The sequence below is a fragment of the Poecile atricapillus genome, chromosome 4 (genome assembly GCF_030490865.1).
Source record: "Poecile atricapillus isolate bPoeAtr1 chromosome 4, bPoeAtr1.hap1, whole genome shotgun sequence".
In the NCBI taxonomy this organism is placed as follows: Eukaryota; Metazoa; Chordata; class Aves; order Passeriformes; family Paridae; genus Poecile; species Poecile atricapillus.
Genome location: NC_081252.1, coordinates 70,512,582 through 70,536,913, shown reverse-complemented (window position 1 = coordinate 70,536,913; position 24,332 = coordinate 70,512,582). Strand labels below are relative to the sequence as shown.

General features: G+C 49.7%; 1 protein-coding gene across 1 annotated transcript; it reads right to left on the bottom strand.

The window, feature by feature from the left end:
* Positions 1 to 339: 339 nt before the first annotated feature.
* On the bottom strand, positions 340 to 24,225 carry ATOH8 (atonal bHLH transcription factor 8). Its single transcript, XM_058837388.1, has 3 exons — positions 23,543 to 24,225; positions 9,383 to 9,574; positions 340 to 1,423 (listed from the first exon to the last, which is right to left on the bottom strand). The coding sequence occupies exons 1-3, from the start codon at positions 23,963 to 23,965 to the stop codon at positions 1,418 to 1,420; spliced, it is 621 nt and encodes a 206-aa protein (XP_058693371.1). The 5' UTR covers positions 23,966 to 24,225; the 3' UTR covers positions 340 to 1,417.
* Between the last annotated feature and the right edge of the window lie 107 nt (positions 24,226 to 24,332).

The following is a 24,332-nucleotide window of genomic DNA, read 5'->3' as shown; positions in this document are numbered from 1 at the left end:
AGCCAATTGCTCAGCTCAGGAAATAAAACAGGCAGGCACTGAGGAGTTCAAGTTTTGTATATTCACGTCAGTAAAACAGAGACTATTCCCTCCCTTGCCCAGTGATTCTTGCCTGCCCCATCCCCTCGCCCGGCCCAGTGCCTGGCGATGCCTGGCCAGACCCACTCTGGAGTAAGTCAGACACACGGGAACCTGATTCCCACTGAAGTAGCCAGGATGTGAATCTGGCCTCACAAATAATATTTCCTCTTGAGATTAACAAAACACGTTAATCTTGGTTTGGAAACTCCTATTTTTTCACTTGAACACAGAACTCTGTCTCTCCATCATTAGCAGATGTCCTGCATACGAACTGCATTACCTATAAAGTCTGCTTACTCCAAGCAAATGTTTCTCCATCTCTTCTCTTTTTTTTTTTACTTCAATTTGAAGTGAAAGGTACAGTATAGGATTCAAATGCTTTTGCATTACACCGGTTTCTGACCACTTGAAAAACCCCATGGAAAAAACGACTTCACAAACCTGAAACACCAGCTCAATCGTTTTGCTGCACTTCTTTCTGCCTGGCTGAACTTTCTTACAATTTCTTTTTTTTTTTTTTTTTCTCTCTCTCTCTCTCTCTCTCTTTGCTTTACATGGCACTTTGCTTCTGCTTGTTTAATTTTATTTCTTTATTAAAAAAAAATAAATTCATAGCTCCTGTTTCAGCTCTCACTTCGTGTCAGTATTTCTACCCTGTGGATGTATCACACAGGCAGGAACATCAGGAAATTGCCCAAAAGGCAGAACTACAGAGTAGCTCAAAGGAAGAAGCAAACCTGAATGCTGAAGTATGGTTTGGTGTTGTCCCAGCTCTTGCCCACACCAAATGCTGGCTCCAGGGCTGCAGGCAGGGAAGTGCAGGCTGAAGAAATAAGAGGTAACTCACAGAAGGGTACAGAAATTGGGCTTTGTCACCGACAGCTGGCTGGCCTGCTTGCCACGATCTGAATGGCACCTCTGACTTTTCTTTGGCTCAAAGATTTAACATTAAGGCAAAAATTAGACACAGTGTAGAAGCTCCATCAAATCTTTGGCACAACAGTAACAACAACAACAACAAAAAATTACTGTACACATGAGCTGAGAGGGTAACATTTCCCAGTTAAGCAAAAGGAAAAGTGCTAAATAAATTGCACGTACTAAAAGGTGGCTCGCTTAACAACAATAAGAAGCATCCCTGTCCTTTTGTTTTTTCTTTTCTTTTCCTTTTTTCCTTTCTGTTCCAGAGATTAAGAAAGTTCCTTGGCCAATCGTCATCTCCAATAGGGGTTTCTGCAAAAAAGCTGCTTTCAGTCTTCATCTGGATCGTGCAACCTTTGCCAAGACCAGATGTAACTCTGGCTGGAAGCTCTTCTGAATCCTCCCTTCCTGGTTATTACTCCTGGAAAGAGAAAGATGCACCATGAGAACAGTGAACACATGGTGTCCCGGCGGCTCCTTGCATGGACTGTCGCTGACGCACGCGGGAGCATCCTTGGGGACTGCTGGCCATGGATCTGCGATTTTTAAGACTTGGGCTCACAGCAGAACCATCTGTAGGTGCCCCAAAGGAGGCCAGAGCCTGCACAGAGGAGAGGGAGTGGCAGACAGGAAGAGGAAGGGCTGGGGAAGAAAAACAACACAGTAATTTGGTGTTGGGTCCAACCCCTGACGCAAAAAAAAAAATTAAAAAATTAGAACTGATGGCAAATACCTGCTATTTTCAGTTCAGGAGCTGATCTCAGAAAGCAAAGGAGTTGCAACTAGATGGATTTATGCAGAAGATGGGCTTTCCTTCCATATTTGAGTTGTTGTATAGAGTTTTCTGCAGGCATGGCTGCTCAGTCTGTGGGACTGCAACTTGTCCCATGTGCCTGTGCATCCCCTGCGAGTCATAGCCGTGGCAGATCACTTGGGAAATTACATTGGGCTACAGATTATTATGGCCAGGTCCATAGGAAAATGGTCAACTCCAAACCATGGCAGCTTCAGACAAGGAAAATCTCATCTAAACCCCCTTTGGCATTAAAATAAGTCCCACAAATAATCATTAGCATAGTTCAAAACAGAGGAAAAATCCTTGGGGCCTGAGGATTTCATGAGATCACATCTCCATTGTCCAAACTGCCTTCATCACGTGGGCTCTAAATCCTCCTTTAAATAACTTAGGAATTAGAAACTTGGAAATGAGATCACATTTAGCTAGTGCTACCAGCGTTTCTTGCTTTTTGCCAGTGGATTTAAAAATCTTCCAGTGTGCAGTACAGATTCTGAAAGTCCTTTGGACACAGTCACCAATTCCCTGGACAGGTCAGCCATCTTTCTGTCACTCTTAACAAGGTCAAACTCCTCAAAGCCTGGCCTGAAAAACTTTCTTCCCCAGTCTGTTTTGTTTCTGAACTGCCTCTCCTTTTCCCTCACTGGATATTGTAACATCAGGGTATAAAATACTAGTAACCTACTGGTGTTTATTTGATTTATGACTATCATTAGGGCAGCTGCTGTGAGATCAATGATTACACCTGATCATCCATGACAGGCTAAGGGACAGGGGAACCTAAAATCCACCTTTTCACCCCCTCCTGTCAAGTGCAGACCCAGGGAAGCTCAGGACTGCCCCAGGACCATCAAGGTTTCTCTTGATAAGAATATTTCACTAAAAGCACTCAGGTCACCCTCCATGCAATAAATGGGTCTTCTGGACCCCAGATTCCTGGAGCTGTCTCTGGGCAATCCTACCTAATGCTCCTCAGAGAAGATGTAGAAACTATTGCCCTAATTCAAGACCTTATTTGGGATTTTGAATAAAGGAGGTTTAGGTGGGGAAATGACAGACAGCCCTGTGTACTGACAACACTTCTGCTGGGAACCTCCAAAAATATATATATTAATATATATATTTAAAAGCCCGTAATAGAAAAGTTGTTTAATTTATCCCACATTTACCTATGGAATGAAAATGTGAAAGAAGGGAAGCAGTGACCGCTGTCATTAATATTAAAAGACAGCAGAGAGATCAAAAGCATTGGTGGGTCTGGGAAAGCAGGATGGCTTTAAGAAGAGGAGTCTCAGGGTCAGGTCTCTGCTCTGAAGTCTCTGCAATTGGGGAAGATCAACCATGGGGGGACAAGAGGGAGGATGTACAAACCAGGCAAGGGCAGGTAAGGGCACTTGTGCTGTACCTTCCAGACACGGGAATTGGGAAGGGGAATGGAGAGATCCCCCTGTGACATGATGGAGATGCTCAGCACACCCCACTGCCACCACTCGATTGGTCCCCAGGCACTGCCCAATGCTTGGCCATGGGTTATGTTTGGTGGGAACAGGCTCTTTTATTTCCCCCTCCACCCTTTTTCACTCCAGCCAGGAGCTCTGAAGACAGATTTATGAGCCTGGGTCTGCTTTAAACTAATAACATCAGAACTCCCATGGCTCTTGAATTTGACAACTGGCCCAATGACCTTGGTGAGTTTGCAGCATCCCGGAGCATTTCAATCTCTATAAATCAAAGCACTTCTGGAATTGAGTCAGCCTTTGTTCCAGGGCTTCTCCTGTCTCTTCTACTCACATTTTCCTTTTGCTGCAGCTACCCAGTGTCTGTGGGGTGGATCTTACCCTATTCTTGGCAACACCCTTGCTCCAAAGGGGATGGACCCTATGCTGGGATCCTGCTTCCACCATTGGAGCAAATCCCTGGTTGGTCTTTGTGTGCTGTGACTGCTCCAACACCCCTTAAAGCAAAGAGGCTTTTGGGATGCAACAGGGGAATCCCACATCACAACCTTTTGTAAGGAAAAGCTTTGGGCCCTGCTCTTTGGGGTACTGATGCTCAACACCCCAGTGGGCCAGTGCAGGGTGTGCAGTGCCTTTGGGGATGCCCTTGGGGTAGCTGCTGCTGCCTCCCTGTCCTGAGTTGGGTGATCTTGCTCCTGAACTTGTCATGAGCCTTGGTACCCGTGCCCCAGCTGCAATCCTTATTTTGGGCTGCAGGGACATACAAGACACAAGCGATAAGCAAATGAATCTCGCTGGCCTCTTGCTGCCTTGCTTTAAAGCAGGTCCCTGGGTGGGTAATCCTTCAGCCAGCATGCAGCAGGGATAACTCATGGCTGGGCAGACCCAGGTCCCCTCTGTCCCCACAGGGATGCTGTCCCATGGCAGATGGACAGATGGACAGGCAGCTCAGAGCTGCTCTCCTGTGGTCCAGCTCCTCCCTGGAGCCCGCGGAGCTGGCGGCCGTGGGGATCAGACTGGCTGGCTGCCCGCTCTCGCCGGCAAGTCCTAGCAGGGAAATGAAGCTATTTTTAAAGAGAAACCTCTGCTAAGCCAAACTGCAGGGAAAGGGAGGTGGAATCTCGTTATGAGACCCCCTCTTCCCCACACAGGATGGGACGCCACGAGGAAGAAATGCCATGCAGATCATCAAGGTTTTACTGTGCTGGCTCTGAATGGTTCTGATAATCAATATCAGATGATCAATAACAGCAAGACCCTGCAGCCGGGATCATCTGCACAAACCAGGGGGTGGGAGCTGTGGCTTTATCTTGGGGCTTTGTCTAAATAAATCACAAGTCATGATACAGTGTTATCAAAAAAATATGCTTCAAGCAAATGGTTTCTGTGCTGTACAAATCAAGTCTGCCACTACCATTTCTCTCTTATAATATAAACCCTTAACTTGTTCGCTCCTGCAAGTAAATATGCCTGCAGAACGACCTCCTTCCATTTTTTTCAGAGGGAATAAGTGTTACCTACAGAATAAGCTCTGCTTTTAGCGAAGTAGCAATAAGGGGGCATCAAGGTATGGCAAAACACCACAATAACTATTTCATATAATGCAATAATTACATGCATAATGTCAGCCCTTTTAGTGCAGCAGGCTGCAACAAACAGAAAATCTTTTCATTCCATATATGTTTCTATATCATTTAATTATCTGGGAAAAGATATATATAGTGTATTTTTAATTTTTAATTCCTTGCGTCTGTGCTCATCCACACACACAGGCACAAAAACAAGAAACTAAATTCCAGCCGAAAACTTTTATTGAGCTCCAACTGCTCGCCTGTTATTCATAACCCAGTTTCCTCTCTCACAAAGAGACCTTTCGCATGGTTTTGGTTTTTTTTCTTTTTGAAATGTGTGTGTTTTTTTTTTTTTCTTTTTTTTTTTTTTTTTTTTCCCTTCTGCCTCGCTAACAGCTGCTCGCAGTGTTGTATCCTGAGTGATGATGAGGTTCTGAAAGTGTTTTTTTGGAACAGATGGCCAGGAGAGAGCTGGGGAATGTGCCAGCAGCGAGCTGGGGAATGCGCCAAGTCCTGCAGTGACTGAGTACTCCGGGTTCCAGCTCGCGTGCCTTTCCCCTGCCCTCTGCCCCAAGTGGCGCCAGCAGGACTTCCCAGCTCGCGCTCCGAACATCTGGAGTCTGCGACTGCCAGAAGAGCCGGGACGGGGGGAGGATGAAGCGGAGAGAGAGAAAAAAACCTCCCTCACCCATCCCTGCCTGCTCCGGCTGGGCTCCCATGGCTGTAGCGATGCTGCTGCCTAGCACGGGGGCTCGCCAGAAGCAATGAGGGGAGGGGAAGGGAAAGAAAAGGAACCTTGCCTTGGGTGTTTGGGGTTTTGGGTGCTGGGTGTGCTGTGCAGGGAGTTTGTCCGCGGTTGGATCCTGCTCTGTGTAGACTGAGCTGCTGTGGTTGTGCTGGTTGCTGGGGAAGTAAGCTCTGCCCCACAGCTTTGGGGCCAGATGCTGTGGGGCTGGGGGGCTGTGATGCACAGCTCTGCACCCCTACAAATGTCAGTGTCCAGGGACAGCCCCCAGCTGTGCACCCTACAACCCTACCCTGACCCTGAGCTGCTTTCCTGCAGGGCACCAGAATGCAGCCCTGGGGGGGGAAAGCTGGAAAGAAGAGAGTGTGGGACCAGCAAGCTGGACCCCAAACATGACAGAATCCCTGATCTGCTTTCAGATGACCCCTGGCCACTGAGGATCATGTGCCATGCAGAAACAGGGTACCTTGGGGGTAAGGAAAACCTGGACTTCCCTTTCTTTTGCTGTTGCATCCTCTGTGCTGCTGGAGAATGCTCCTGGATGCAGCTGAAGGCAGCTCCCCCCTTTTTTCCAGAACATCAGTGTGGCCCCAGCAAGATTTGGGGCTCTGCTGAGGGTGTTGCAACCCAGATCTCCAACGTGGTGCAACTCTTGGGTGCACGGTTAAGGACAAGGCTTAGCTCAGATAATTTGTATAACCAAGCAAGAGGCAGCTCTAAAGAATGAAAACTATCATCAGAATTCACCACCACCCCCCCACAGCCAGCTTTTTTCCTTCTGTTTTAAGAAAAGGCATCTGAAGCCTCCTTTGTTGCTTATAAATGAGATTTCCCATCACCAAACACCCTCATTCAAGTCTCAATTGCAAGAACTAAAATCACCTTATAACTGTAGTTAGGACAGAGAAGGGGATTTTTTTTTCCTAGTCAACTTTGAAAGACTAAAGCCAACTTTTCTAATTAACAAAATGGGGACAGAAAGCGGGGGTAAAACCACTCAGTAAATTTCCTATTGCAACAGCAAAATCTGAGCAACAACCTAACGTTAGGGACACAGGATAATTTGTCCCCAAAAACAAAGCAAAAGGCAATGCACAATCCAGCAAATGCAACATCTGGAGTCCCTGCCTGCCAAAACAAACTCCAACCAGCTACTTTTTTGTGTGAAAAGCTCACGGTGCCACAGCACATCACAACCAGAGAGCTGAGAGAGTGAGAGAGGAAAACACACAATAAAATGGAGATGACAGGAGATAAGGGTCTTGTGGACCTAACGTGGAGCTCAAGGAGCGGAGATCTGTGCTCAGGATCACTGCGATTTTTTAAAGCGAGAATATAAAAGGAAACTTAAAAAAACAATAACAAAACAACCACCCCAAAGTCGATAATTCAGAGGAACTGCTCAGTGAGCAGTGGTTTCAGAGACCTGATTAAAAACACACAGAGCTCACAAAAACGTGCCGATTTCAACATTAATGAGGGCGCGGCGATTTTGGGCCAAGCCATTGTATCCTCATCCAGCCGCCTGTGTGAGACCCCCCAGGAGAGACATCCCTTCACACCACCTGACAGCCAGAGCTTGGATCGTCGCTGCACAGCCATCCTGGATCTGTAATTTCCCTCTGACAACAGCCTTTTCCTCCCTCATCCTCGCAATTTGCTTGGCTCAAGGAGAAAGGGAGACAAGCTGAGTCCTCCCAAGCCAGGCTTTGCCTCCCCACTCCTACCTACTGGGAATTACCAGAGTTTCCTAGTGGTACCTGCTGGTTTTGGCTCGTCAGCAGATGGATGTGCACTTGCCATCACCTGAGCAAATACTGCTGGAAAATAAAACTGTACTTGTCATCCATAAGGGAATCTATGTGCTCTGGGGCTGCCTTAAACTTGCAGCAGAACTATAATTTCCAGCAAGAAAAACAAGACAGAGCAGGGATTAAGACCCTGCCTTGAGTACCAAGCCTGGCTTTCTTTTCTAAGAGGGCTTTTGGAGAAGGGTTAGGATGGGTGTCCTTCAAGAATGTGGAGAAAAGGCAGATTTTCTCCTGGTGATGCTGTTTCTGTGGGTTGGTGGTGCCTGGGAGGCAGGAGCTGCCCTGGTAGAGTTCCATTGTTCAGGCACTCTCGATGGGTTTGGGACTTTTTCTCCGCGCATCCGCTCTGGAGAGAACTTTAGAGAGCAAACACCGTAAATGGAAGGCTTTTAATTCTTAATTTATTTTTTTAATTAAGGATGGACCCAGCCCTAATCCTCAGATGTTAATACCCTGGGATTTGGAGCCATTTAAAATCTGGCTCCTTGTTTTCTGTCTTTAAGCCTGCATTGGTTTACATGTGCCAAGACAATGAGTCTCAGACCACTGGGCACCCAAAGCCTGAAGAGCAGCCCAGAAATGTGCTGAAACCCATGAAGGATGCTCATTCTCTTCTTTCCCTCCATTCTGACTTTGGGAGGGGATCCAAGACCTAACTAGCAATCTGCTAAAGCCTCACAAAGGATGCTCATACCCTTTTTGATCTGGAGAGCGATCCCAAGACCCAATCAGCAACCTCCTGAAGCCCCAAAAACAGTGCTTTTCTTCTTCCCAATCTTAACTTAGAGATGAGACCCCAAGAACCAACTCTCACCTTGCCCCAGGGTTGGTAGCACCACTTGAGTGTCCCTGGGACACCGCCGCCTGTGGCATTACAGACCCCAGAGTGAACCCCCAATTTTGGGCTGTGCCCAGGAGCTCCCCCACAGCTCCCAGTCCCAGGCAGTGCTGTCAGCTGTGGGCAAGCGGTGCCGCGTCTCCGCCTGGCACTGCTGCTCCGCGGGCATAAATACAGCCCGTGACAGCCAGAGGAAGCAACAGGGAGTGTGCTATTGTGTTTATTTATAAACTGAATTGCTGCAGGATGATTTGTTGGGCTAAAGAGGAGGAAAAGTGAGGAAACCTGCCCGAATCAGAGGCAGATCTTAACAACACCGGGGAAGGAGCCTGCTCCCCAGCTTAGCTGCCCATTCATCCATTAAAATCCTGCTGATTTATTATCCCGCCTGACAAGCAGGCTCAGAGAGCAGGGGGAAGTTCAATTCAAGTTTACAAAACTCTTTTTGTCACAAAAGCCTGAACAAAGACATCAATCACTCCTTTAATTCACCCATGTCACTCTCTGAGAGGAAAACTGGCAGAACGCTCTGCTTCCTCCTCCCGCGGCTTGACGATGATTTCACCTAATTGGTTCAGTGTTAAGTAACCTAAAGGAATGCAAGGCATAATTAGATTTAACGTTGTTTCCTCAAGATACCCACATGTCCTTCAGGTCATACATCTTACTAATGTGTTTATACATACAGTGTCTCCATTAGCTACCTTTTTTTTGTTGTGGGGTGATTTTTCTCAGAGATAAGTGTTAGATTAAACAAAACAGAAAACACAGGCGGGCGACAGTGTTTTACAGGCTCCGAAAGGCGACTCAAGGTTGGTTTGGTTTAACAAGTAACAGTCCCAAGATGACTCTTAATAGGATCACGCTCGTGTTGAAACACACGATGGGCGACTAACAGGGGAAGAGCCTGGCGCGGAGGATGGGAGGAGAGAAAAGCTTTTGATTAGGGAGGAATGTGGTTATTACAAGATCAGATGGATGCAGGAGAAAAAGAGAGAGACAGAAAGGCAAGGGATAAAAAAAATCAGGCAAATTTCACAAGGTTCAGAAAGGAAAGAAACCACTTTGGATTTTTTTTTTTTTATTTGGCCTTTTTTTCCCCTCCTTTTTGTAACTTTTACCATTATTTAGGGGGTCAGTTGGGGGAGAGGCTGTAACATACCTTCCTTTTTTTAGATCTTCCTTCTGCTTGTAAGGTCCTAGTGCACTGCTCCACGCATTCAGAGAAGCTCATGTTACTGTGGTCAGCGCTGTAATCCAGGTCTGCTAGTCTGGCCAGGGAAAGGATATAGTTACAGGCTATTCTCAAGATGGCCAGTTTGGACAACTTTTGACCATAAGAATAGCAGGGAACCTAGAAAGGGTAACAGGGAAAAAAAAAGAAATAATTAAAAATTAGGCCAGATAAACAAAATATCTTACTTGAAGTAACAAAACAAGTGTGGGTTATTTTCGTAGCAGTTTTAACATAAATAGAAACTCTAGTGATAAAATACCATATGGTCCCAACAGGTTTTTAAGAAGAACTCCCCTGCTGATCTCCATGGGGATGAAAGCAGCACGAAGCCTCTTGATTTCAGCAGGGCAGTTCTGCTTAAAATGTGATGGCAGGATACAGCCCGGGACATCTGCCTGCTGCTCAGTTCACTTCTTGGAGGCCCTGTTTCTTAGAAACCTGCATCCCCCTGCCTCCAGTAACTTGTCTTGAGTAACTTACTCCCCACAGGTAGCTCCCATGTCATCACAGGTCTTGCAGAATAAGGCAGTAAGAGCATCTACATTGCAACCTGGTGTTTTTGTGCTCAAACAACATCAGTTGTGACTTTCAGCCCATGAAAAAAACATGATGTTGAGTGGCAAGACCTTGAGGAGGCAGTAATTTCTACCTGCTTAAACAGTCCATCATAGTACCTCACCCAACAAAAGAGACCAAAACAGAGCCTGTTTCAGGGAGCTGGGTGTATCTTATCCCATTAATTTCCTCACCCCTAAAGATTTCTACTGTAATGTGAAACATTCAAACAATTCCAACAAAACTGAATGCATCTCAATAACTGAGCAGTATATGGCCCCTGCAGCAGAAGGATGGGTTGCTCTTTCAAGCATCATCCAGCAAAACACTACATCTACACTCAATTTTAGGCATACAGCTTTAATATGTCCAGCTTAGAGAGAGATCTTCCATGTTCAATAGGCTTGGGCACCCCATTTTCTAGTCTGCAAAATTGCTGAAGGTCACTCAGCCTTTTATGCACAAGAGTCTATTGCCTATGGGAAACTGAAGCTGTGCATTCATCTGAAATCCATCCAAGCCCCTCAGGTTGTCTGACCACCTGCCAAAGTTTTCATAGTAATCAATCATTGGAACGCCTCAATGTTTCTCTACCACCTGCACCTGTACCAGTCTCCATCCTCCACACCCCTCTAGGGTGTCACGCTCAGCTTAGGGCTGGAGATTTTTATTTCCTCTTGTCATGCTCATGCCTCAGCTTTTCTCTCCTCCACAGGGACACAAAGATGGGATCACACCTGGAATGCTCTCCCAGACTTTACAGAAGGTAAAACGGGCTCAGCCCCTCCACAAACCCCACAGCAGCCACACACAGATGCCAAAGGAGGAGCAGACCAGCTCAAGGCACATATAGGATTTCCCCAAGTGTTCTGCCAGGCTCCAACTACCATCACCTCCCTTGCTTCAGCTAGATGTGCCATCCCCATATTTAGCAACCCATGATAGATCTTTTCTATCCATGAACTTGGTCTGGTAAGCTGAACCCCTGTTGATTTTGAGCAGCTACATCTTTTTGCAAAACATTCAGTCTATATAATTTTTTTTCTCTTTTTGCTGGTTTTGAACTTGGCTCCTACTGGCTTCCCTTGAGGTACTATAGTTGTGTTTTAGAAGAGAGGACAACAGATATTTATTCACCTCCTGTGTGACATATGTTTTTAGTTCACCATTATCTCTTCAGACTCTTTTCCAAAAGAAAAAGATTAATCCTCCTTAGCAGACAGCTCTATGGAAGCCATCCCATACCTTTGATGACCCTTGCTGCTCTTTCCTGAGCCCTTCCTAGTCCCTTTGGAGCTGAGATGATCAGAACACAGAGTGTTCATGTTGTGGGTGCACATATCTAACAGATGCTTATGTTCTCTGTTTTAATATTCCTTTCTTGCTAACTCCTGATTTGATTTGTGACTGCTGCCAGACACTGACCTGAGACTTTCCTTGAACCATCTAGAGAAACCCCAAGGTCTCCCTTCTCTGAAATAATGGTCAGCTCAGGATCTATCACTCCATATGTGGACTCTGGTATGTTTTTTTCCATATGCATCACTTCACTTTATCTGTGTGGTATTTATTTCATCTGCCATATGATTACCTAATCACTCTGAGTCATGAACTTCAGCACAGGTCACACAGTCATAATTTCAGGTGATGGGACCTGACATTCCCTGTTTAAAGCAGAGCTAAGCTCAGAGTCAGATCCTGGTTTGTCCACCTGTGACATTGCTCCCTGTAGGAACTGGCCCTTTTTCCCTACCCCCCATTCCCTGCCTGTACTCTGATCTCTAACCCATGCTCCCACCCAGGCTTTCAGTCTTTCCTAGGGAAGACTTCTGCCATTGTGCTTATGGAAATACAAACTAATTGCCTGGATCACCCTTACCCATGAGCACAAGGATTTTAGTACTCTTTTCCCTATGTACAACACAAAGAATCTTTTAGGATGGAAAACACCCCTAAGGACATGGACTCCAACCATTAACCCCGCACTGCCAAGGCCACCACTGAACCATGTCCCCAGGCACCACACCTACACATTTTCTGAACACTTCCAGGGATGGTGACTCCACCACCTCCCTGAGAAGCCTGTTCCAATGTTTGACCACACTTTCAGGGAAGTTATTTGTCTAATACCCAATCTAAACGTCCCCTGTCACAGAGTTGTGCAGAGCCAGAAGGTCCCCTCAAGGTTCCTTTTCTCAGGTTGAGCCCCCCAGCTCCCTCAGCTGCTCCTCATCAGACTTGTGCTCCAGAACCTTCCCCTGCTTTGTTGCCCTTCTCTGGACATGCTGCAGCACCTCAGTGTCCTTCTTGTAGAGAGGGACACAAAACTGAACACAGGACTGGAAGTGTGATATGGCTGAGGTGCCTGTCCAGAAATCAGCCATAAAACTTCAAATAGCCTTTTTTTAATACACACCATCTGCTACTGATACCCCTGGAAACACAAGGAATCACAGAATAGCTTGGGTTGGGAGGGACCTTTAAAGGTTGCCTAGTCCAAATTCCCCCCTGCAATGAGCAGGGACATCACAGAGAATCTGTTTAAAAGCCCCTTTTTATCTGACAAATCCTCTCTCTAAATCCCTGCCTTCACTTTTTTTGCCAGCATTACGCACCCAGCAATGCCCCTACCCTCAGTACCTGGTCCCCAGATGCAATGAGCTGAATTATTTTGAAAGCAAGAGCTTCAGGCAGCAGGAACACCCAAGTCTCTTTTGACGCCAATGCAACAAAAACAGCAGAGACCCCAGATCAAACAGCATCAGGAAAGAACAAAGCAAGATGGAAACTAAAATGGAAGGATTCAGTGAAATGTGGGAGTAATTTCAGAATTAGAGAAAGAAGGAAGTTAAATCGAGTGGAAGGAAAATAGACCATGAAATCCTTGAGGCTGATGCACAGACGCTGTCCAGTGACAACACCAGAAGGCAGGCTAATGTCTCTTTTCCTCATCTGTTTTGCTCTTTCTTTTGTGTTTTGGGAATTTATTTTTTTTTTAAGGAAACAAAAAGGAACAAAACAAAACCCAAACTGTTTTGTAGGACATGTTTGCTACAAAAGGCAAGGAAGATCTCAGTGCTAACACAGCTGACAAAACCCTCAACTGGGATTACACAGCACTTTTCCCACACTACTGCAGCAGAATCCAAACTGGAACCATATGCCCATGGGAAGAGGTCCACCTTGAGGTGTCCAGACAGCCCCGTGATGGGAGCAGGGCACCAACATTAAGAGATAAGAGGTTTTTTTGCCATGGTAACAGTGTTAGAAAAACTATTTCATAGGAACCCTCCCTGTCTTGGCTCAGCTCCTGCCATTTTAATGTTTCCTTTTGAATTAAACATGGGAAATTAAGAGAGGAATGAGCCACTTAGTTCAGATCAAGAATCAAAACTTTCCCAAGTGTGTCTGTGTGTAACTCTGGTATTATCTCTTCTTTAACATAAAGTCAACAGGAAAGAGGGGACAGATTTGTACAAATTGCAGTAAAGGGTGTCAATGACAAACCTCGATACCAAGAAATCTTCAAAATCCAACTGAAAACAGAGCGAGTGTTTTAGAGGTGGGAAAAATGCCTGAGGCTGGTGTGGTCCTGCAGGTGTGACCCTCCCAGCTCCCACAGAGTCTCAACACAGATCTTTGGCAGGCAGTAATATGAGCAGATATCCGTCATGCTCCTGGCAAGGACCAAACCCTCTCCTTCTGTCACCTTCCTTCTCCTCATGCCTGAACTGAACAGACTTCAGTGCTTGAATGGGGCAGCTGTGAGCTGAGCAGGTCCATCCAGAGTCAGGGGAACCAGGCTTGAGTTCTTGTGCTGTTAATGAAAATATTTCCCTTATCTGACCTCGCCGGTCTCTGCCCAGCAGCAGCACAGCTCACCATCTTGCCTGCAATATTTGCAATGATTAAAAGGAATTAGGAAGGAACTGCAACTGAAATTTCACACCAGTCCTGAGGAATGCAGCTGTCTGCTAAAAAGGCAAGGACACCAGCACCATCCTCGGCTTTGGGACATCAGCACAGAGTGAGCTGGGACGACAGGAGCCAGAGCTTCAGTCAGAGGATGTTTGTTAGTTGTGTTCTGCAGAGTGTCATGGGTCTTATCAGGGATCCCCAGGCTGGCAGGAGTTGAAGCAAGGCAAGATGAACACTCCTGGGACATATTCCTGTGCAGAAGAGCCCTTCTTTGGCAGGGAAGTAGAACGGGATGTGACCTAACAGGTCTTTTCTATCCTTGACGTCCAAGATTCAGAGGCAGCGCCCTTGGAAAGCCAGAGATGCTCTCTTTGAAGTCTGTGGGAAGTCTGCCGTGCTCTTGACCTGCAGCCAGCCCTCTCAAGGAAGGCAGGGATCCACTGCAGTTCCCCAGAGTGTCACTGTCATTCACCAAAGACACGGCTGGGAGCTGGTTCTGACATGGCACAGCAGAGAGGGCTGCAGGATGAGGAATAACTCGGGTGAAAGGGTACAATTTTCACCGTGCCACATGAGGCTACAGGGCATGTTCACCGTGATGGGTCTGCAGGAAACAACTAGGAGCATCCCATGCACTTTAGGAGCATTAAGCCAGTTCACACCATTGAGCTTCTGTCTGCATAGCTCTGTCCTTATCAATAAGATACCATTTCCATAAACACCCTCTGGTCCTGTACAGATAACATCTGTAAAACCAAGTCTGCTTTTACACTGCATGAAAATGCTGGGGTAAAGAAGGGTGTTGCGTGCTGAGGGTCCAGATGTCTCTGTTACCATGCTCAAAGTGTGATTTAGCAGCACAGACATGCACAGATCTCCTCCACATTAAAGTCACACAGGGCAGAACTGGGCCCCCAGGCCACAGCAGGGGATGGGACAGCTCTAAGGCAGTGTTTGTGATGCAGCATAAGCTGAGCCCTCCTGACAGCTAGTTCCACAACAAGCCATAATAACATGCTGAATCTACCTGTCTGCTAATTCATCTGGTTTATTTTTATGCTGGGAGTTAAAACACAACAGAGCCCCTCTCCTTGCCCTCATCCCCCAGGAAAACATTTGGCTGCCTCTCCCCTGCATCCCGACACGCAGCCCAGCAGCGCTGTCTCATTGTTTGTGCTGTGCTTCCTGCCAAAAATATTTCCAGAGGTTCATATAAATGTCCAGTACTTAACAGTTCTGGCTTTTGTACATCCCTTTCTAACCCAGGGTGAGTCAGACACATCCTGGGGCTAAGACACCTTGGGGGAACAGCAGCAGGGTGGAGCAGCAGGATTGACAGTGTCCCTTGCTTGTTGGCCCTGAGCACAGGGGAAGCCCCTCTTTCATAATCTCAAATTATCTCCAGGCTGGCATCTGTAGAGCTACTGTGGATGTGTGGATGTGAGGTATCCTTCCTCATCCCTGGAAGGACACCTTGTCCCAAGGCCAAGCTGGATGCGACTTTGAGTAACCTGGGCTACTGGAAGGTGTCCCTGTGCGTGGCAGTGGGGTTGGAACTAGAGGATCTTTAAGGTTCCTTCCAACCCAAACCACTCTGTAATTCTATGAGTAAGATCCTTAACAAGCTGAAGGCCTTGCTTAGATCGTCGCCTGTTTTCAAGATGTGTTACATTGCAGACTGTTTTTGGGAAGGGTTTGGAACCAGCCTTTTTCTCTTTCCAGCCAGTTGTGGGGGTAAAGTGAACACACATGGGTCCTTTTTCTTCTTGCAGGACTCATTTGATGACTTGGTTGGTGTGTTCAGGTTCACCAGCAAGGTGACTTGGCTTTCCTACCTTGCTCTCAGCAGCTGCAGGCCCTGAATCCTTCTTATATTCCAGGTGGGACAATGATGACTTTTACAGCTGTACAATGGAAAAGCCTGCAAGTTTTCCTGAGACATCCTTTAACAGTCCTGCCAGATCCCTTCAGCCTTGATTCCCCAATGCCCCCCCTGCTGCTGCCCACAGCACAGCAGCAACCAGGATCCACTGAGCACTCCTCTGTGCCACTGGAGCTCACTACACTGACCTGGACCTTTGGGTTTGAACCCAGCAAAGCCAGGTCTTGCTATGTGGATGTTTGGCACGGCCCCAGGGGACTGCTTCTGGAAAAGGCCCCTACAGAATCACAGAATAGTTCCAGTTCAAAAGGACCTTTAAAGGTCATCTGGTCCAGCCCCCTGCAGTGTGCAGGGACATCTTTAACTAGATCAGGTTGCTCAGAGACCTGTCTAGCCTGACCTTGAATGTTTCTAGGGATGTGATATGTATCACCTCTCTGGGCAACCCGTGCCAGTGTTTTACAAGCCTCATTGCAAAACTTTTCTTCCTTATATCTACTCTAAATCTACCCTCTTTTAGTTAAAAACCATTATGCCTTGTCCTATGACAACAGGGTGTACTAAAGAGTTTGTCCTCATTTTTTTTATAGTCCTCCTTTAAGGGGAACGGCTGACGGGGGGCTGAAAAAAAATCTCCCAGAACCATCTCCTCTCCAGGCTGAACAATCCCAACTTTCTCAGCCAGTCACTTGATCAGCTTGGTGGCCTCCTCTGTGCTTGCTCCAACACATCCACATCTTTCCTGTGCTGAGGATCCCAGAGCTGGGTGCAGCACTGCAGGTGGGACCTCACCAGAGCAGAGGAGAGGGGAAGAATCACCTCCCCTGACCATCTGTGGTGTCACAGTGTCAGATGTTCCACAGTGCTCTAGTCCAGCCAGCAATGGGCAGCTATTCCATGCCATGAGTCTGAGAGGCTTCTGTTTCTCTGCCAGAATGCAGAGGTAAAAAAGGGGCAGCCCTGTGCTAGCAATGCAATCCCATCAATTTGGAAGAAAGCCTCACCCCTGCCTCCCCACCGGGAGCAAAGTGCCCAGGCCCAAACCCAGCTGAAAAACGCCAGCAGGAATGAAATCAGCACCGCTCAGGCAGGAGCCCCAGTCCTGACCGAGGTGCCTTTGCCTCTTGGGTGGGTCCACGTTGTCAAACAACCCAGCTCCTGGTTCCCTCCCAGCTCCTGGCTCCCCCATCGCTCACATTACAAAAACATGAGTTCACTCCTTGGAGCGAATGAATTGGCTTCCTCCAAACAAAACCTAGGTGTGGTGCTGGGTGAGTTCACCCTAGGAATCTCTTCCAAATGGCAGTCTGGTTAATGCTGCCCCAGGCCTGGCTCTGCTCTGTTTGGACAGTCCTTCTGCAGCTCCCACAGATGTTCTGCACCCCCAAAGCCTCCTGCACATCCTCAGGGTACACAACACACCCCCTCAGTACCCTGCCTGAAAAGTATCACATTGCTGGGCTGCAGCAAAGGTCTTACCTTATTGCTGGCTCTTTGAACAACTTCCCAAAAATAATAACTAGGCAGAAAGTTACTGGGATTATCAGAGGAGAAGTCCCAGGGCTACTGGGCACAGAAAATCTCCTCTGAAAGAGGCTGTCTTCCAGCACTATAGTGCAGAAAGCCTTTTTTGGGGGGTAGTTTAGTAGTGGCCATCTGCACCTCTGAGGCCCAATGGATCCAAAACCCCTGGCATATAGGAGAGCAAGCTCCACTGGAGATAATGGCATTATCAGACTCTTCAGTCACCAGCCACTGCTGGACACCACGGGGTTTTCACCTCCCCTGCTACCACTGCTGAGCCCCAGGAGCTGTCATGAGCCCATGGCAGCTGCAAAAGAGCACAGCCTCCCCCAGCACACACGTGGCTCTGCTTGCATCCCTGCATGGCACAGGGGACAGTGCAAACCAGGACCAGGATGGGATATATCACCTGAGGAGTACATGTGGCAAGCACCAAAGGAGATGCAGGCTGGGAACAAAGAGCCTGGGGAGCTCTGCTGCATGGTACTGAAAAGTGTCCCACCTCCCCACTGCAGCCTGGAAAGGAATTTGACAGTGGATTAAGGCAGGGAGCAGAGGCTGGATTCAAAGCTTGATGGAGAAAAGCAGACTCTTTTCTCCAATTTCAGTGGGAGCCATAAGAAAACACAGAGGTTAACTCAGGGTGGCTGCAGCAGGCAGAGCAAATACCTCCTGACAGGAGCAGGATTTGTAGCAAAGGATAAAATCAACTAGACAGCAGCCAAGGGAGCAAAAAAGCCCTGTTCTTGGTGACACACAGTCATTGTTTTCAAGATTTTTGTCCTTTTGCCTGGTTTTTCCCTTATTTTCTTTCCTCCTGTGTTGCTTCAGGCCAGTATTTTGTCATCTTCTTTAGCTGTTAAACCACAGGGCCGCCCCACTCTGGGCTCTAAATATCCAACAGCATCACTTGGGACTGGCAGCAGCCATGGAGATGCTCTGGTTAAGGCCATTCAGTGACAACACGCAGCGGTGGCACTGCACGCTGTGTCTGGAAGATGCTCCTGCTCTCCTGAAGTCCAGCTGCATCTCTCCAACAGCCAAACCTTCCTGCCCAGCCCTCACCCCCAGAGAGCTCAATGGGTGGTTTGTCTTCAGGAGCTGGGTTTTAAGGCATCTTAGAGTTTCTAGCTGGTGGGATCACAGAGGGATGAGTCACTGGGAATAGGGCTGGGGGATGTCAGCAGGTGACTGAGGATAGCTCTCAGCCTCCCCACCACAGAGAAAGGACACGTCAGCGACACTGGTCACAGGCAGGGTCCCGCCTGCAGAGGTGACAAACCACAGCCACCCTTGGGATGACACACAAAGAGGGCAAGCACGGAATGACGCATCCGCAGAACAGCCTCAGCCTCCGCTGGCTTGTGGCTAAGGCACTGCTCAAGCCACAGCTCCTGTCTCCATTTACTGCCTGGTTTGTCCCTTCAAACCCCTGCAGACAGTTTGTCCCCACAGCCACAAAACCTCCTCCTGTAGCCTTGAGGCTTCTGCTCCTGATGTCCCACCATGCTCCCAACGGGAGTGAGCAGGGTCTTTTCTGCACTGATTTAACAACAAGCCACAGCAGCCATGTGCATGCTGGCAGCACAAAGTGAAAGGATGTTAGTGTGTGTGGGTGGGGGGGAAAACCTCCATTCCAGAAGCTAAAAAGCCCTATAAAACCCTAAAGTGTCTCCAGAACTCGTATGAGTGCAGAGAGCAAGACTGTCAGCTGCTGAGTCAGAAAATGTCCTGGCAACATGGTGGTGAAAAGATTTAGAAAAACGCCAATACACTTCAAGGGAAGATGAATGTCTGTGGACACACTTGCTCGCAGCACAGGCTCCAGCTCACTGCAGCTCGATACATCACTTTCTTCAGGAGGAGCTGGACAGCAGTGCTCCAGCAAGAAACCAGATGTGCAAGCACAGGCAGGCTCCTGACCAGGAAGGCTGCTGTGGTTGTCTTCATCCATCGAGGGAGAGTTTGCTGCCACCTTAGGGTCTGTCAGCACCGCTGAGGAGCTCGATCCCAGCTCCTGGGAGTGCAGCATTCTGGTAGGAGCTGGTTTGCTTGGCTGTCCACACAGCCTCAAGGTGAAGTGTACTATCTCCTGCTGGCAAAGGTCTCCAGCAGAAAACCTGGTGGCTAAGGCCATACTGCAAATAAACCTTATGATGGTTCAGTTTCACAGGGATTTGCTGGAGCAGGAATATCTTGCTGCCAATAGGAATTTGCAGACAGAAAATATAGAGGCAGAATTGCATTGCATGGAGAACAGTTGCTTTGGAGATTGGCAATGTTGTTGTCACTTCTTGTCTCCTCCAGATGGTTGCACTGCTTCATGAATTTGAACATCCACCAGCACAAGGGCTGGCAGGAGTCTTCACATGGAGAAGATAACCACAGGTCCTTGTGAACTGAGGGCTATGTCTCTGTCTGCATCAGAGATGTTTGGGTTTGGTGACCACCCACCGTGGCAGGGAGAGGAAAAGGGTGGAAGTGACAACCCACAGTGTCACATGTGGAGGGTCCTGCAGCAGCTGGGGCAGTGCAAGAACTCACTGACCAGCACCTGCCAGGGCATTTGAGGGCAGGAGACCAGATAGGAGCTGCACAGTCACAGGGATAGGAGAAGCACCCAGGAGGGACACCAGAAAGGCAGCAGCAGAGGGACAACCAAGTACAGCAGAAGTATTTCACCACCTCCAAGTGTTTCAGAGCAGGTCAGTGTTTTCCAAGGAGAACTACACTGTTTGTCTCAGAAGTCTGCTGTCAGTGGAAGGATCACTTGGACAAATGACACTTGGCAGACTAAGGGGAAAAAAATCTCTTCCAGACTTAAGAGTTGAAGACCACAAGTACCAAGACCAGGGGGAAGGCGCTGTATCTCAGGAGCATCTGCTCTTCAGTCCCACTTCAGTGCTATGGCCGTATGGCAAAGGCAGCAGCTCAGTACAAAGAGAGTAATGCTTACTCCTGGTGGCTGTGACACCAAGGGGTGAACACACTGGCAATGCCACGTCTCTCCCAACAGCAGGCAGCTTCCCAGAGCTGGCAGCTGCCCTCTTCCCTCCCACCTCTGAGGGGGCCCTGGCCTCCGAGGCAAGCTGGGGACAGCTCAGTCCTCAGGGACACGGCTGGGTTAGCCTCTCCTTGTGTGAAACAACTGTATTTGGCTCTTCCTCCACCAAGAACTGGGAGAAAAAAAAAGAACCCACACCCCTTCCTGCCATCTGGAGAGTTAGTCGACACAAGCCAAAACATGTGTGCCATATGTACACAGCTGTGGAGCGCAGGGACGCCGCTGTCAGCCCATCTGTCCGGTGTGCTGCGTGCCAGTCGCTTGCCCTCGGGTGGGCTGCTGAGACAAGGAGAGTGTCCTGCAGAGAGGCATGACTTCCCTTTCCTCCTCCTCCCCCTCAGCAAGCATGGATGGGCTCCCTGCCGTGTGGCCGTGGTGGGTCTGATCCTGCAAGCAATGGGGTGTTATCTCATGTGTGCCAGTGGGGATGGGTATCTCCAGCCTCAAACAGGGTAGGGACAGGGATGACACCTGCATGGGTGTTGGGTACCAGTGGCTGAGCAAAGCTCCTGCTTCCAGCAGCTCCACATGCAGCACCTGACCCCTACCCAAAGGAGCGTGGGGCCAGGGTCGTCTGTGTGCAGGCACGGCACAATCCCCTGCTCCTCGCCCGCCTGTCTGCAGGGACGTATCGGTTTCAGCGCCTCAGGAAAAGCCTCCCAGCTGCTTAAGAGCCTGATATGTGATGACAAGGAGGGGACGGAGGACTAACCAAGGAACAAGAAGGGAGGCCTGCAGCAGACAGCACGCAGGGATTGCCTCTCACAAGGGGCTGAAATATGCCCTGGCATGTGGGAAGATGGTGCTGACCTGAGGCAAGAAAAAGCCTCCCTATTGCATGTGCCTCCACCAGGGCATCTCCATAGCCCTGCTTCCCACCCGCTGGCCAAGGTGTGACAGAAAGCAACCTACTGTGTCCTGATCTGAGCTGCACCCCACAAACCCCTCGGCCGTCACCGCTGCGAATGACGTGAGTGACAAGGCAGCGCCGTGCGTGTGTGCAATGAAGCTGACTGTCACCTGATGTCACGTACGGCACCAGGCACGCCGCTGGCAGCCCCACAAGAAATGAATACAAATGTCATCCAATGATGGTCGGGACAGCCAGCCCACCCCTCAGCAAATTGCTAGGAAAACCTCGTGGCAAACATTTCCCAGAGAATGATTTCTTTCTCTCTGCAGAGTGAATACAGCTCTGCCAGTATGTTCCTGTGCTGACCCTAGAGACTGGCTTTCATGGGAAGAGAGGACAGCAACTTGTTCTCCAGGCTCTTTGGGCTCCCAGCTGAGTCCACGGCTGAAGTGATTTATAGAGACAGGGCCAAGGCCAGGAATCTGAGGCTTTTCAAGAGTTGCCCATTTCCCAAAAGAGTGCGGCTTTAATTTGTTGCCTGCCTGACTTCTGCTTGAGGCTCAGCCTAGAACAAGATTGCCAGTGATTTGGGAAATCAGTGCTACTTCCCCTTGCGGTTTTGGTGGTGTAGATGTCTGTCCATGGAGAATTAGACTGACACTTCCAGGCGTGTTGCACGCAGTCGCCAAACAACCAAAATATGGAAGCAGCTTACAGAAACAAAATATATCAAGTCTGGAGTTTGCATCTACAAGGGGTGGCCTCAGCACTGGGGGACAGCACCCAGCATGGGCTGGATTGCTGGGCTTATAACAGCAGCAGTCTGATCCCACCACTGCAGAGTGGTCAAAAATGCTCTAGTTTAGTTGCTCACCAGGGATTTTCTCCTGACATACAGCCATGGTCTCAGCCTCTGAAATCTGTTTGCAGAAGTAGATGATGGGAAAGGATTAACTCTTGGGGTGCAGCTACCCAAGACACAGCAGTCACTGAGAAGGGCTGCAGGCAGCATGCTGAAGATAGGAACAGGCACATTTCCTCAGAGCGGGAGAGAGGATTGAGCCCTAAAGCGAGCACACTTGTGGAATGGCTCAGGTTAATAATGTCCAGAGCTCCCCTGCAAGCAGAGCACGCTGCTCCCACCAGGCTGGAGGGACCATCCTGGGAGAGGTGATGCTTAGCATCTCACAGTCAGACTCATCTGCAGCCTACAGCCCTCTGAGCCCTGTGCATCTTCTCCTTCCTGCACACCTGGAATAGTCCCATCAGCATTTAACAGAGAAGCAGAAAAGACAACACAGCAGGGCTTGAACAAAGTGACAGCACATCTTTGTCTATCACTGCACTGTACACGGTACCTACACGCGGAGAGGGCTGAGTACAGGGGCCAGGGCACTGATTTATCCTTGTGCAGAAGATGCAAGAGCCTTGCAGCTTCTCTGTACCTCTCTTCATCCTGGGGAAGTGATGGGAGGATTTTGACCGAAACCTTTCATTTATCTTTCAAAAGTACCACCCTGACACTGTGAACCTATCCCTTCACAGACAACGATGAGGATTTTCAAGTCCTCTCAGCAAGAAAGCCCAGCACCAGACACACTTCAAACACACACGACAGTAAGAACTACGGGAAACTAACTGGTGGAGGACCACAGCTCAGCTCGGCTATACCTAGCACACAGGGCACATAGAACGTTTCAGAGGCTGCTGCAAAAACCCCAAGGGTTCTGAAGGATCAGGCACCCTGCGCCAAAGTCAACAAGAGCACGGTGCTGCCCAAATTCCCGGTGATCCCTTGGGGGCAGCTCCCGCAGCTGCCCAGCCGGCAAGTACACGTGCTCTTGGTACAGAAGCATCACCCCAGCTCCCAGCTTGACCAAGTCCCTCTCTACACACTGCTCTCACCCAGAGAGATTCCTCGGGTTTGTTTTATTTTTCGCCCTGTAGACCACTCTCCCTCAGGGGAAAAAAACACCAAAAAACAGTCCAAAACTTTCTAACTGCAATCAAATTAAAGGCCCTTATTTATTTATCTTGAGTGTTAGCACAGTTCTAGGGTTGGTACTTCCAGGCATTTTGAACCGACTTCCCCTCCTGTCAGGCGGCCACTCGGCTCCTGCCCTTCACCTCCCCTGGCCCCGGGCGGCGCGGGCGCTCCCCGGTCCCCGCGCACCCCCCAGCTCCGCGGGGGTCCCGGCGTGCAGAGCAGGGGCCGGGCGGGCCGAGCGCTGCCCGGTGCCCCCCGCCGGCGGGCGCGGTGCCCGGCGGTGCCCGGCCGGCGGCAGGTACCTGCTTGCGCAGCGCCTCGAAGGCGGCGCTGATGGTGTGGACGCGGGTCCTCTCCCGGGCGTTGGCCAGCAGCCGCCGCGTCTGCTGCAGCGCTTTGATCTCCGGCGAGACGCCGGACGCCTCGCCCGGCCGCGGGCGCGGGGAAGCGGCGGGCGGCGGCGGCGGGGCGGCGGGGAAGGCGCTGGCGGCGGCGGGGCCGAGCGCGGCGCTGCGCGGCTCCCAGGCGGGCGGCGGGGCGGCGGCGGCGGCGGGGGGCGGCGCGGGGGGGCCGCGGAGCCCGGTCCGCCGCCCGCTCAGCACTTTGAGCTCCACGCGGAAACTTTTGCAGCCGCCGTGCTTGCGCCGCAGCCGCCGCAGCCCGCCGAGCTCGGCGGGGCACAGGCGCGGCCAGGGCTCGCCCTCGGCCAGCGGCGCGCTCCGCATGGCGCGGGGCGCTGCGCGGCGAAGCTCAGCCGCGGCCGCTCCGCCGCTGCGCTGCTCCCGATGCTCCCGATGCTGCCGCTGCTGCCGCCGCCCCGCTGCCGCCCATCTGCGCCCGCCCGGCCGCGGCGGGCAGCGGAGCCCCGGCTCCGTCCGTCCGTCCTCCGAGCCGTGCGCCCGGCCGCAGCTCCGCGCAGCTCCCCGCGCCTCCTCCCGCCGCCGGCAGCCGGCCGCCGCGCAGATGAGCGGCTTTAAAGAAACAGGAAGGCTGGCCTTTTTTTTTTTTTTTTTTTTTTTTTTTTTTCTCTTCCCAAAACAGCTGTGCTGCCAATCTCCTTTGTTCATCCCCCCCCACCCCCCCTTCCCTTCC